The following is a 14,718-nucleotide window of genomic DNA, read 5'->3' as shown; positions in this document are numbered from 1 at the left end:
TACCGTAAAATTCCCTAATCTCTAGTTAAATATTCCACATTTATATGAATAAAAATGTTTCTAACCGAATAAATTTTGTTTATTTTAAACAACTAACAATGTAGGAAGAAAAATGAAGCTTGAAGAACGTGTGTGTATTGAGAGGAGCGGCTCGGATTCATATCAAAGTAAGTATTCTCCATGTACATTGTGACTATTTGTATTTCGTGTTAGATGCGGTCCTATGACGTTTTGTATTCGAAGAGGTATTGAAAGAATCAAGAATGGGACTAACATTGCGGATAATTTTTAATCCCTTACCAGCACGGTTCGTCAACTTCGTTTAATTCAAAGCCCACCCTGTGGATGAGAATTCAAATCGGTTGTGACTAAACCGACGTGATTTTTTCCGAAATCCCTACTCTAATATTCTAATGCCCTAATGCCGTATTATGTGCAGATAGGAAATTTCGTCATTAAGATATTAGGAATTAATATAAATATAACAATTTACTTACACTTGTATAAATTGCATTATCATTATATCACAAACATTATATATTGATATTGAATAAAATAAAACGAATAACTTTTCACATCAAACTTTTCATAAACATTTTATCACTCGGATATTAGATAACCTCTAATTTAATTCTATTTTTATTGTAATGTCAAATCATATTTCGCTGTTGCCGGCTTTCCATGCACATAGATAAAATTAATAATATTTACCCAAATTGCAAACTAGTTTTATTCATTTCCAGTGAATAATTAGTCATAATATTAATAATTTTGTGTTTTTATGTAATTACAAGTTCTAAAAAATATATCTGTATGTGTAATTTGTTATAAAAAAATAAATTATAAGAATAATTAATCACGTATTTGTACTAGTTGCGAAGAGCCGTCTCTGTTTTTTAGTCAAGAGGTCACTGATCATGTTTAATGCTTCAAGGTAATCAAATTTATAAACAAAAAATATTATTATACGATGACTTATTGAAAAAGATATTTATAGCGATAATTAATGTAGCAAAAGATATTGTACAAGGGGATTTACACTTGGAAAGTTGATATTAAGAATAACGTGTAGAATGTTCAGTTTCATTTTAGTTTTGAATTAGAAACTATCATCTCTCAGGATTGAAAATATCCCAAGTTTTTATTTTATAAAATGTGGAATATTCGGTTCTTAGTGATTTCATTGTTGTTTTATAATAAATCATATGCGGAATCAGGTATTTCTTTCAATATTTTTATATCTCATTTAATAACATATAAAATAGGTTTTGATAAATTATAATTATATGAAATGTATATAAAACTAATAAATTAAACTATTAAAACAACTTTTTTTATCCAAATGCCTTTTCAGCTAGTTTTGCGAGTTTATTTTATACATCACCTACGAAGTATGCAACCCTACTTACACAACGTTAATTGTGCTATAAAAAAATTGATTCACTCTGTCACAATTTCTCTAAAGAATTATTGATTATCTATCATCTTAAAAACCCTCTTTTGAATTGAGCTATTACATTTATAGAAATTCGTACTGTAGTTAATTTTATACGTAACGTTACCTACGAAGTATGCAACAATATATACAATCCCTTCCACATACGCCTCGGCTTTTGTTTTTTTTTGTTCTATGTTTACGTTCACTTATTAATCATTTATTTGAAACATTTCTGATTTGATAACGTTGAAATAACCTCTACATTACGCTACTAATTTTAGATTGGCCAAAAACCTGTCCAGAAATAGTCACAAAAGACAAGTGGCAAGGTCTACCTTCAATAGCTGTCGATTACGTCATTATACCAGTTACCAAAGTCGTTATACATCATACAGTTACGCCGGAATGTTCAACACAAGAAACATGCTCTTCAATGGTAAAAAGTATACAAAATTTCCATATGGAAAGCTTGGAGTTTCCCGATATAGGATATAAGTAAGTTAATTTAGTAGTTGTGATAGAAGATTAGTAAAAATATCAAGAAGAAGAGTGAAGCAAACAAATTTTGACAGACGAAAGTAGGTCAAGTCGGATCTGTGTTTGATTATGACACCAGCATGGCGGAGTGGTGGGGACGGCGAGTTTTTTTAAATTCCAGGACCGGCTCCGAAACTTCTATAGAATAATTTTTAGCTGCATCGATAAAATGAATTTTGTATTATTTTCAGTTTTCTCGTCGGCGGAGATGGAAGAATTTATGAAGGTGCAGGTTGGCATAAAGTGGGCGCTCATACTAGAGGATATAACAAAAATTCTCTAGGACTTGCTTTTATAGGAAATTTCGCGGGTAATTTATTTTATTGATACATATAATTATTTTTATATATGTTTGATCGTTTCAGTAAAAAGACCCAGTAACATTATTTTGAACGCAGCCAAGAAGTTTTTGGAATGTGCAGTGACAATAGGCGAGTTATCCGATGATTATATTGTTTTTGGAGCTAGACAAGTCAGTCAAACAGCAAGTCCAGGCATTTATTTATACAACGATCTAATACAATGGCCCCATTTTTCACGGTACCCCAACACTACGAAAAGTGCTTAGCATAAAGGGAACAATTTAATATAATTCATTAAGATAACCCCACAGCTCCAATATTTAATACATATTTTATATACTAATTCGTATGTAATATATATTTTTTAATAAAAAAATTCTGTTTCAATTATTCGAAATATCCACTTACCTTTTAACTAAGTACGCCTCTGGATTTTCTGTAGATATTCAGTTTGCTCAACAATTTAGCGTTTATACACTACAATAAGAGTTTTTTGTTTGTTTTTCTATCATCTAGTCACATTTGAACAAGTTTAAAAGACTTTGAGACAGCTATTGAGATTAAAATTCAGTACGTGACTACGTTGATATATTTAATATCACAAAAACATTTAGCTGTCAATTATAGTAAATAAATATAATAAATATTTACCTATAATTTTAAATAATGAAGGACGGGATAAATTAAAATTCTCTCATTTTGTTTCAAATCACAGTTTTTATTAAGTTTTCAGTTTTTAATGTAAACAGTAGGAATTGTGAAACATACTTTGATGACTTCTCGCGAACGTATACAACTGTCAATTGTCAAAGAACGATCATAGATCTTCACTCGAAAGAAGCCAGATTAAAATTCAGTACGTGACTACGTTGATATATTTAATATCACAAAAACATTTAGCTGTCAATTATAGTAAATAAATATAATAAATATTTACCTATAATTTTAAATAATGAAGGACGGGATAAATTAAAATTCTCTCATTTTGTTTCAAATCACAGTTTTTATTAAGTTTTCAGTTTTTAATGTAAACAGTAGGAATTGTGAAACATACTTTGATGACTTCTCGCGAACGTATCCAACTGTCAATTGTCAAAGAACGATCATAGATCTTCACTCGAAAGAAGCCAGGTAAATAAATAATGAAAATAATAGAGATTTTCATGGATTATGATTGTATTAACCCGTGAATGTTCGGAATGTAATTAGGATCGCGTTCACTGTTCTTCAAAAACTGATCGAAGTAATTGTTTCACGGCAATATCATAGGATCTTTGACAGGTGAATTCATTTGTTTATGATTTGTTGGACTTAAATTATTAATTAATTAAATTATTAATTTCCTTTCTATGGTTATTTATAATCATGAATTCATGTCAAATAACCACGCCGATTAAACTCACTAATACTAATAATATAAACGACATGAGTTATCTATGGATTAGTATTAGTGAAAAATACCAATTTTTCTATGTTCTGGGTTATTTTTGATTCGTTTATTGTTATTAAGAAGTATATATTGTCGTATTTAGTGTTACCAACTTATATTTTGGTAAATTTAATACAGCCAATTTTAATTATCATCTAGTTACTATAACTTGTTAGACAACAGTGATAATTTTGTCTACCCGTTGTTTATTCTGTGATTCTTCAAAACTGTCAATGTTTTGACGTTTTTAGTATTACCAACTTATTATATTTTTGTAAATTCAATGTGGCCAATGTTAATTGTCTCCTTGTAATCATAACTTGTCATATGACACTGTTATAATTTTGTCTACCGGTTGTTTATTCTATGATTCTTATAAACTGTCAACAGTGTCAATGTTTTGACGTATTCAGTATTACCAACTTATTATATTTTGGTAAATTCAATGTATCTAACTTTAATTGTAGTTTATTCTATGATTCTCCTAGCTGTCAACGTATTCAGTGTCACCAACTTATATTTCCTTGGTGAATTCAATGTAGCCAACGTTATTTGTCACTTTGCACCAGATTAAAAAAACAAATCATTACATTTTGATACTTTATTTGAGAAAAAAAATTTAACAAACTCTAAATTTAATAAAAATATGATTAGCTATACATACACAGCGGAAATCTGTGGCGTTTCTACCCAACATCTCAACATTTTCCTATTTTTTTTTTGTACATTTTTTTCAACTTTACAGAAAATTCTTCGAACTTCCCCTGTATACGTATTTTGATAAACGATAATAGAATCACCCCAGGATAAAACTAACTTAAATCTAAAACTAATCGTCCTGGCCAGGACTGCTAGGCGAAAAATTAGGAGACGATGGCGAATACCTTGGAGGTGGTGGTGAATAGTTGGGAGAAGCTGGTGAATAACTAGGACTTTGGGGAGTGTAAGAAGGACTGGTCGGTGAATAATTCGTACTATGCGAAGAGGAATAGTGTGAAGTGGGGGAATAATTGGGAGAACTGGCCGAATAACCGGGAGAAGAAGGTGAATATGTGCTACTAGCCGCCGGAGTGTGCTGCGGACTCGACGGGGAATAATTAGGAGAAGTAGGTGAATAATTAGGCGACGTGGGCGAATACTGCGGACTGCCGCCTGAAAATGAAGGGGAAGTGGGAGAATAATTCGGAGACGTAGGGGAATATTTCGCCGAAGAGGGTGAATAACTCGGAGAACCGGGCGAATATTGAGGAGAAGAAGGTGAATAATTTGGCGATTGTGAAAAACTAGGAGAACCCGCGTATCTAGGAGACGAAGGCGAATAACTCGGTGAAGTCGGACTGTAATTTGGTGATCTGTGAGAATAATTTGGTGAAGTGGGCGAGTAATTTGGGGATGTTGGCGAATAATTCGGCGACGCCGGCGAATAACTCGGCGAAGTCGGACTGTAACTTGGCGTAGGTGAATAACTAGGCGACGTCGGTGAATAGCTCGGAGAATTGGGCGAATAACCGGGCGAAGTTGGGGAATAACTAGGAGACGAAGGTGAATATCCGGGCGAGGTGGAATAACTGGGAGATGTTGGCGAATAACTCGGAGATGTCGGTGAATAACTGTTAGATGTTGGAGAATAACTAGGCGACGCCGGCGAGTAATTGGGACTCGTCGGACTGTAATTCGGACTAGTAGGTGAATACCCTGGTGAACTTGGTGAATATCCCGGCGAAGCGGGCGCCATTGATGGCGAGGTTGCTTGGAATGCCGGACTGTAAGAAGGCGATTGACCGCGCGGCGACGCCATATAAGGCGACATAGCGGGGGATTGCGGTGTTGGCGACCAAGCTCCGTAAGCCGGCGACATACCAGACGCGTCTGAAGCGGCGGATGGAGAAAAAGCAGCTCCGCCGGGTGTCATACCGCTTCCCATTAGATCTGAAACGAAGGAATATGTAATACACGTATATATTCGAATAGAACCGATTAACTTACTTTGTGGCGACCAGACGCTACCGACGTAAGGGGTAGCCGCTTGAGCCCAAGGAGTCATCGCCCCACCCGGACTCATACTATTCGGAGTAGCGACCGATCCGAAGAACATACCGGAAGAGAGAATATCGCTGCTGTGCGCTTGCGGTATGGGAATACCCATTTTGCATTTTTCGGCGTCCAATAAAAGATCGAAACAACCGGTACCCATTCTCGGTAATTGACCCAATATTATATTTTCGGATACGCCTCTCATCGGATCGACCTGAAACGGATACGAAATTCGTCCAAACGACGTCGATCGGTGAAATTATCGAAATTACTAACCTCCGCGTGACTGGCGGCGTCCATTAACACGTCGACGGTTTCTTCGAAGGAACATCTCATCAAAGCGCCGGTATCTTGTCGGTTAATACCGTGACGAGTGATGGCCATCAAGTGACCTTTCGCTGTCATTACGTCGCAAAGAAGAGCGAGATGTCGGTAGTTTACGTACAAACCGTAGAATTGGAGTACGGCGTTCATTTCTTTTTCAACGGATTTACGGACGGCTTCTATACCCAATACCTACAAAAACAAGAAGAATAGAATTTGCAAATTAAACTACTCGGTATACTCAATGACAATATTTTATCGGTATCGGTATCGAGATGATTGTACGTTTGGCGCACCATCCCCGCTCACGCTACAATGTCCGACGCGCGTTTCGGATTACCAAATTATCGTCTTCAGAGACGGAGAGCCGGAAACGAACCAGGCTCGAAAGACCAGATACCAGATCTTCGGATATGGTTCATATATCCGGCTCGAAGGATCAGGTAGCGTCAAGTATGATCCGTTAGTGCTTGGATAAGCGAACGCGCGGCTTTTTAATGGACATCGGTTCGGTAGTACCAACGGTACCCGACCTACCATGAACTACAACCATAGTTCCAAGTTAGAATGAAGCTTTTTCGCAATTATTCCTTATATCGATGATTTATACCCGGCTCGAAGGACCGGACAAGTATTGGATCGCCATATAAGCGAAAAATTAACGGATAAACTCCATACTTACCGAGAATATTTCACAAATATCGTTAGAAAATGTCCTGACCGGATCCACGTCCCTTTCCGAAAGTACTTTCATCATGCTGGTACCGTCGGTTTCTAATAACCATTCGGCTATGGCCTTAAATTCGCCGGTTTCCGTGATGACTATTCTCTTTTTGGAATCGGTCTGCGGCAAATGCATGTACACCTTAGATATGGCTTCTATACCCTGGAGAGTCATGTCGCTGAGCATGTTCGCTTCGATGCACCTCAAAAACATGTCGTCGTCCATTTTGTCGACGTCTTCGTCGGCGCCTGTTCGAAACGAATGCAATACAACGTTAATACCCGGCTCGAAGGACCGTTTAGTGGAAAAAATGATTTTTATTTACCTTCGCCGAATTTGCCGTCGTCGCTGTTCATTATCCTGATGCGCAGGACCAGTTTTTCGGCGTTGTCGTCGTTGAATATGCAATTGAGATCGTCGCCGAAGCCGGCGTTGATCTTTTCGGCGATTTGTTCCATGGTGAGTTTTTTGTCGGTCATTCTTTTTCTGTCTAATTCGATGCGGAGCAGCCACGGGGATATGCGGGTCGGGTCGAAATCGGGCATTTCGTAGTAGACGTTAACGAATTCTTGGTCTTCCGGTATGACGGTGTTCTGGGGATCGGGATCGTAATAGATGGCGGTGTTGGCGGTTACTTTACGTAAAGTGGTATGTTCGAGTCTAAAACAAAAGAAAATTGACGGTGAGTTCGGAGAAATCTGTATTAGTAATAGCAACGTCTCCCCCAACAGTCGAAAAAGAAGAAGAAACATATTTGGAAGGCTCCAAATCGTGCTTTGGATAATGACGTGGTATTGAACTAGACCTTGAAAACTTTCGAATTTCGCGCGTTTTCGATTTAGTGGTTTTAACAAAAATCTGTTCCTGCGCCCCTAATTGTGTCTTTGAACCATATTTTTCTCAAAATGTTCGTTTTCCAAACTGCTTCACATTAAAAAATTTTTTGATTATATTTGTTATTATGTTCCAAACAGCATTAATTACCAACAAGTGTATTTTGTTGCCGTTTGGTTCATTACAGTTCATAATACCATCCAACAAAGTTTTCTTTTGAAAATTATCTTTCGTATATTATCAGTCGGTATTGTTATGTTCCAAATTGCAATAGGTGTAGAAATTTTGATTTTTTTACGTAATATTTTAATATGTTTGTCGATTTTCACTGTTTCAAATTAAAAAATTGGTTGATCATATTTGTTATTATGTTCCAAACGGCATCAAGTGCACAAAGTTGTATTTTGTTGCTATTTGGTTCATTACAGTTCACAGCGTCATTATTAAAACAAATTTTTTAATCGAAATTAATATTTTATTGCCAATGGTTTATTACAGGCAATAAAATTGCGTCCAAAATTGTATTAAATGTCGAAAATTTGATTTTTTTTACGTAATGTTCTATTATGTTTGATAATATTGTGTTCCACACTGCTTCAAATTAAAAGATTTTTTGATAAAATTTGTTATTATGTTCCAAACGGCATCAAGTGCACACAGTTGTATTTTGTTGCTATTTGGTTCATTACAGTTCACAGCGTCATTATTAAAACAAATTTTTTAATCGAAATTAATATTTTATTGCCAATGGTTTATTACAGGCAATAAAATTGCGTCCAAAATTGTATTAAATGTCGAAAATTTGATTTTTTTTACGTAATGTTCTATTATGTTTGATAATATTGTGTTCCACACTGCTTCAAATTAAAAAATTTTTTGATAAAATTTGTTATTATGTTCCAAACGGCATCAAGTGTACACAGTTGTAATTTGTTGCTATTTGGTTCATTACAGTCCATAGCGTCATTATTAAAACAAATTTTTTAACCGAAATTAATATTTTATTGCCAATGGTTTATTACAGGCAATAAAATTGCGTCCAAAATTGTATTAAATGTCGAAAATTTGATTTTTTTTACGTAATGTTCTATTATGTTTGATAATATTGTGTTCCACACTGCTTCAAATTAAAAGATTTTTTGATAAAATTTGTTATTATGTTCCAAACGGCATCAAGTGCACACAGTTGTATTTTGTTGCTATTTGGTTCATTACAGTTCACAGCGTCATTATTAAAACAAATTTTTTAATCGAAATTAATATTTTATTGCCAATGGTTTATTACAGGCAATAAAATTGCGTCCAAAATTGTATTAAATGTCGAAAATTTGATTTTTTTTACGTAATGTTCTATTATGTTTGATAATATTGTGTTCCACACTGCTTCAAATTAAAAAATTTTTTGATAAAATTTGTTATTATGTTCCAAACGGCATCAAGTGTACACAGTTGTAATTTGTTGCTATTTGGTTCATTACAGTCCATAGCGTCATTATTAAAACAAATTTTTTAACCGAAATTAATATTTTATTGCCAATGGTTTATTACAGGCAATAAAATTGCGTCCAAAAATGTATTAAATGTCGAAAATTTGATTTTTTTTACGTAATGTTCTATTATGTTTGATAATATTGTGTTCCACACTGCTTCAAATTAAAAAATTTTTTGATAAAATTTGTTATTATGTTCCAAACGGCATCAAGTGTACACAGTTGTAATTTGTTGCTATTTGGTTCATTACAGTCCATAGCGTCATTATTAAAACAAATTTTTTAACCGAAATTAATATTTTATTGCCAATGGTTTATTACAGGCAATAAAATTGCGTCCAAAATTGTATTAAATGTCGAAAATTTGATTTTTTTTACGTAATGTTCTATTATGTTTGATAATATTGTGTTCCACACTGCTTCAAATTAAAAGATTTTTTGATAAAATTTGTTATTATGTTCCAAACGGCATCAAGTGCACACAGTTGTATTTTGTTGCTATTTGGTTCATTACAGTTCACAGCGTCATTATTAAAACAAATTTTTTAATCGAAATTAATATTTTATTGCCAATGGTTTATTACAGGCAATAAAATTGCGTCCAAAATTGTATTAAATGTCGAAAATTTGATTTTTTTTACGTAATGTTCTATTATGTTTGATAATATTGTGTTCCACACTGCTTCAAATTAAAAAATTTTTTGATAAAATTTGTTATTATGTTCCAAACGGCATCAAGTGTACACAGTTGTAATTTGTTGCTATTTGGTTCATTACAGTCCATAGCGTCATTATTAAAACAAATTTTTTAACCGAAATTAATATTTTATTGCCAATGGTTTATTACAGGCAATAAAATTGCGTCCAAAAATGTATTAAATGTCGAAAATTTGATTTTTTTTACGTAATGTTCTATTATGTTTGATAATATTGTGTTCCACACTGCTTCAAATTAAAAAATTTTTTGATAAAATTTGTTATTATGTTCCAAACGGCATCAAGTGCACACAGTTGTAATTTGTTGCTATTTGGTCCATTACATTTCATAGCGTCATTATTAAAACAAATTTTTTAACCGAAATTAATATTTTATTGCCAATGTTTTATTACAGGCAATAAAATTGCGCCCCAAAGTGTCGAAATTTTGATTTTTTTATGTAATATTTTATGTTTAATAATAGTCTGTTCCAAACTGCTTCAAATTAAAAAATTGGTTCATTACATTTGTTATTATATTCCAAACAACATTAATTACCAACAAGTGTATTTTATCGTCATTTGGTTCATTACAGTTTATTGTTGTGCCCCAAACAGGATTAATTGCCGAAATTTATTTATAAAAAATTGAAATATGATTTTTTCCAAAAATCTCCATTTTTTTGTGTAAATCAACAGGAAAAAAATATACGAACCTCTTCTGAACCTTTCCAAAAAATTTGAAAAGGATTATATATCCAAAAAGGTATCAAGTATACAAGCAGGGTAATTTTTTTTTCATAAATCTACTACATAACCAAAAATTAAAAAAATCTATCAGATTTGGATGATTTACAACATAAAATTTGAAATAAAATATTAATTATCCCCCCTCGCACACAATTTAATTTACATTATTTTTCCACCAGGTACACCTCAGCAGCTCAGAGGACACTCTGATACACAAAAAAGTGAAAAAAAAAACTTCTGTGACCATAACCTCAATTTTATCAAAAAACAAAAAACAATTCCTGACCTGCAGAGAACGTTCTTGGCCTTTTCGGCGTCCCTAGCGGCGGCGCCTGTCAAAAACACCGTCAAAGAAGGAGCCTTCGGTTTTTTGGAAATATTAATAATCTCCTTCAACCTGGGCACACCGAGCGTTACGTTCTTCGAAGACACCCCGGCGAAATGGAAAGTATTGAGCGTCATCTGGGTGGCGGGTTCTCCAAGAGATTGCGCCGCCAAAGCGCCGACCATCTCGCCGGGATTAGCTTGAGCCTGCTGGAATCTGGTCTCGATTTCTCCTATCAACCATTCGAAAGCTTCGGTGCTGAGTCTGAACTCTTCGGAAACGCACTTCGTGCATAGCGTAGCCCTAACCAGACATTGGAAAAGCAGCGTGGCGTTTTCGTTGGCTTGCTTAGAGAGCCGATCGTCCCCCGCCACTATGATGCATTTTTTGAGCAGCTCCCTGACGCCCTGTATGACCCGCAGCGGCGACAGGTCCGTCGGGGCGCGTTTGTTTATGTGGAAGATTTTCTGCACGTTCCAGATCATCCGTTGCAAGTTGCAGGGTAGCACCACCTTGGACTCGCCGCTGGGGAAGATCTGTCTCAAGGCCTCCCGGTCCTTCTGGAGCTGCTCCCATTCCCTTTCCAATTCGGATATGACCTCTCCGGATCCCATCAACTGTTTTATCACCTCTTCGTTGAACACCCTCCTCAGGTATCTCTCGTTGCTCGGATCGAATCGGAATTTTCTTTCGAAGGCTTTGTTGCTCAATTTGACGGTCGGTAGAGTTTGGAATTCCACCATTTCGCCGCACAATCCGTCTTCCCCGTACCTCAATTGGATCAGTTGTCCCACGGAATTTCTAACGGTACCGTCGTAATGTACCATCACGCTTTCCATAGCCTTTATCAAACGACGTTGGATGTAACCGGTTTCGGCGGTTTTTACGGCGGTATCGATGAGACCTACAAACATACAACGGAGAATTTAATAATTCGTCCATGAAAATGTGGAAAGTTCGAGGAAAATGGGAATAAAAGAAGAAGAGGAATTCTACGATTACTACAAATATTATAATAGAGAAAAAGAAGAAGAAAATAACCGATTAATTAGTAAGTTAGTGACTTAAGTGTCGTACGTCACTGTTAGAAGTAAAAAAGAAGAAGAAAACTACTAGAAAATTAGTGAATTAGTATCCCAGGGTTTCACAGGTGAATATCGAGTGGCTAAGATTGAGAAATGAGAAGAAAATAACCTAAAAATTGACGGGACAGTATATTAAATGTAATGAATGGACTAAATGAGTAGAAAGTGTAATAAAAGGCTAGTAGGAAGCAGAAAATAACCAAAAAAATGTTCAAGTTCATGTTCTAGATGTTACGGGTTAATATCGAGTTGCTAAGTTTGAGAAATGAGAAGAAAATAACCTAAAAATTGACGGGACAGTATATTAAATGTAATGAATGGACTAAATGAGTAGAAAGTGTAATAAAAGGCTAGTAGGAAGCAGAAAATAACCAAAAAAATGTTCAAGTTCATGTTTTAGATGTTACGGGTTAATATCGAGTTGCTAAGTTTGAGAAATGAGAAGAAAATAACCTAAAAATTGACGGGACAGTATATTAAATGTAATGAATGGACTAAATGAGTAGAAAGTGTAATAAAAGGCTAGTAGGAAGCAGAAAATAACCAAAAAAATGTTCAAGTTCATGTTCTAGATGTTACGGGTTAATATCGAGTTGCTAAGTTTGAGAAATGAGAAGAAAATAACCTAAAAATTGACGGGACAGTATATTAAATGTAATGAATGGACTAAATGAGTAGAAAGTGTAATAAAAGGCTAGTAGGAAGCAGAAAATAACCAAAAAAATGTTCAAGTTCATGTTTTAGATGTTACGGGTTAATATCGAGTTGCTAAGTTTGAGAAATGAGAAGAAAATAACCTAAAAATTGACGGGACAGTAGATTAAATGTGATGAATGGACTAAATGAGTAGAAAGTGTAATAAAAGGCTAGTAGGAAGCAGAAAATAACCAAAAAAATGTTCAAGTTCATGTTCTAGATGTTACGGGTTAATATCGAGTTGCTAAGATTGAGAAATGAGAAGAAAATAACCTAAAAATCGACAAAGGAATGGACTAAAAGTTGTTAGTGGACGAAAGGTTAGTTTCCATATTGCTGAAAGCCAAAAGAAAGCAAAAAACAACCAAAAAATGGGTAAGTTCATGTTTAAGGTGTCATGGGTTGGTGTCAAGTTGCTGAGAACGACAAATAAGAAGAAAATAACCTAAAAATTGATAGTAGGATAGACTAGAAGTTCTGAGCGACCAAAAGTTATACAATTGGCGAGTATTAAACAATTTAGTGCCACACAGAGGAGAGAAAACACCAGAAAATCAATGAGTTAACAGCCTAAATGTTATGGGTGAGTGTTAGGTTGCTAGAAGCGAGAAAAAAGTCGATAATAACTAACAAAATGATAAGTTTAGTAGGCCAAATGTTATGGGCGAACCTAAACTTATATAATGAGCGAGCAAGAAGAAGAAAATCACCGTAAAATCAATTAATTCGAGTCCAAGATGTTGTAGGTGAGTGTTAGATTGATATAAATGACAAAGAAGTAGAAAATAACCAAAAGATAATCGATTTTGTCAACTAGACGTAGCAAGTGAATGAAATATTCGTTAAGAATGAGTGTTGGACGGTTAAAAGTGAGCGAGAAGAAGAAAATTACCGTAAAATCGATTAATTCGAGTCCAAGATGTCGTAGGTGAGTGTTAGATTGATATAAATGACAAAGAAGTAGAAAATAACCAAAAGATAATCGATTTTGTCAACTAGACGTAGCAAGTGAATGAAATATTCGTTAAGAATGAGTGTTGGACGGTTAAAAGTGAGCGAGAAGAAGAAAATTACCGTAAAATCGATTAATTCGAGTCCAAGATGTCGTAGGTGAGTGTTAGATTGATATAAATGACAAAGAAGTAGAAAATAACCAAAAGATAATCGATTTTGTCAACTAGACGTAGCAAGTGAATGAAATATTCGTTAAGAATGAGTGTTGGACGGTTAAAAGTGAGCGAGAAGAAGAAAATTACCGTAAAATCGATTAATTCGAGTCCAAGATGTCGTAGGTGAGTGTTAGATTGATATAAATGACAAAGAAGTAGAAAATAACCAAAAGATAATCGATTTTGTCAACTAGACGTAGCAAGTGAATGAAATATTCGTTAAGAATGAGTGTTGGACGGTTAAAAGTGAGCGAGAAGAAGAAAATTACCGTAAAATCGATTAATTCGAGTCCAAGATGTCGTAGGTGAGTGTTAGATTGATATAAATGACAAAGAAGTAGAAAATAACCAAAAGATAATCGATATTGTCAACTAGACGTAGCAAGTGAATGAAATATTCGTTAAGAATGAGTGTTGGACGGTTAAAAGTGAGCGAGAAGAAGAAAATTACCGTAAAATCGATTAATTCGAGTCCAAGATGTCGTAGGTGAGTGTTAGATTGATATAAATGACAAAGAAGTAGAAAATAACCAAAAGATAATCGATTTTGTCAACTAGACGTAGCAAGTGAATGAAATATTCGTTAAGAATGAGTGTTGGACGGTTAAAAGTGAGCGAGAAGAAGAAAATTACCGTAAAATCGATTAATTCGAGTCCAAGATGTCGTAGGTGAGTGTTAGATTGATATAAATGACAAAGAAGTAGAAAATAACCAAAAGATAATCGATATTGTCAACTAGACGTAGCAAGTGAATGAAATATTCGTTAAGAATGAGTGTTGGACGGTTAAAAGTGAGCGAGAAGAAGAAAATTACCGTAAAATCGATTAATTCGAGTCCAAGATGTCGTAGGTGAGTGTTAGATTGATATAAATGACAAAGAAGT

The 14,718-nt window shown here is 34.6% G+C and overlaps 2 protein-coding genes across 2 annotated transcripts; one reads left to right on the top strand and one right to left on the bottom strand.

The window, feature by feature from the left end:
- The first annotated feature begins 977 nt into the window (after window positions 1-977).
- LOC130452167 (peptidoglycan-recognition protein 2-like) lies at window positions 978-2,664 on the top strand. Its single transcript, XM_056791482.1, has 4 exons — window positions 978-1,217; window positions 1,720-1,933; window positions 2,167-2,285; window positions 2,341-2,664. Exons 1-4 carry the CDS (start codon window positions 1,154-1,156, stop codon window positions 2,541-2,543), a joined length of 600 nt encoding a protein of 199 aa, XP_056647460.1. The 5' UTR covers window positions 978-1,153; the 3' UTR covers window positions 2,544-2,664.
- Window positions 2,665-4,292: 1,628 nt separating this feature from the next.
- On the bottom strand, window positions 4,293-11,797 carry LOC130452168 (DNA-directed RNA polymerase II subunit RPB1-like). Its single transcript, XM_056791484.1, has 6 exons — window positions 10,845-11,797; window positions 7,114-7,448; window positions 6,747-7,036; window positions 6,017-6,256; window positions 5,693-5,954; window positions 4,293-5,635 (listed from the first exon to the last, which is right to left on the bottom strand). Exons 1-6 carry the CDS (start codon window positions 11,795-11,797, stop codon window positions 4,536-4,538), a joined length of 3,180 nt encoding a protein of 1,059 aa, XP_056647462.1. The 3' UTR covers window positions 4,293-4,535.
- Window positions 11,798-14,718: the final 2,921 nt, after the last annotated feature.

This window comes from Diorhabda sublineata, unplaced genomic scaffold (genome assembly GCF_026230105.1).
Source record: "Diorhabda sublineata isolate icDioSubl1.1 unplaced genomic scaffold, icDioSubl1.1 Dsub_227, whole genome shotgun sequence".
Lineage (NCBI taxonomy): Eukaryota > Metazoa > Arthropoda > Insecta > Coleoptera > Chrysomelidae > Diorhabda > Diorhabda sublineata.
The sequence above is the reverse complement of the archived record's forward strand: the minus strand, read 5'-3'. Positions and strand labels throughout refer to the sequence as shown.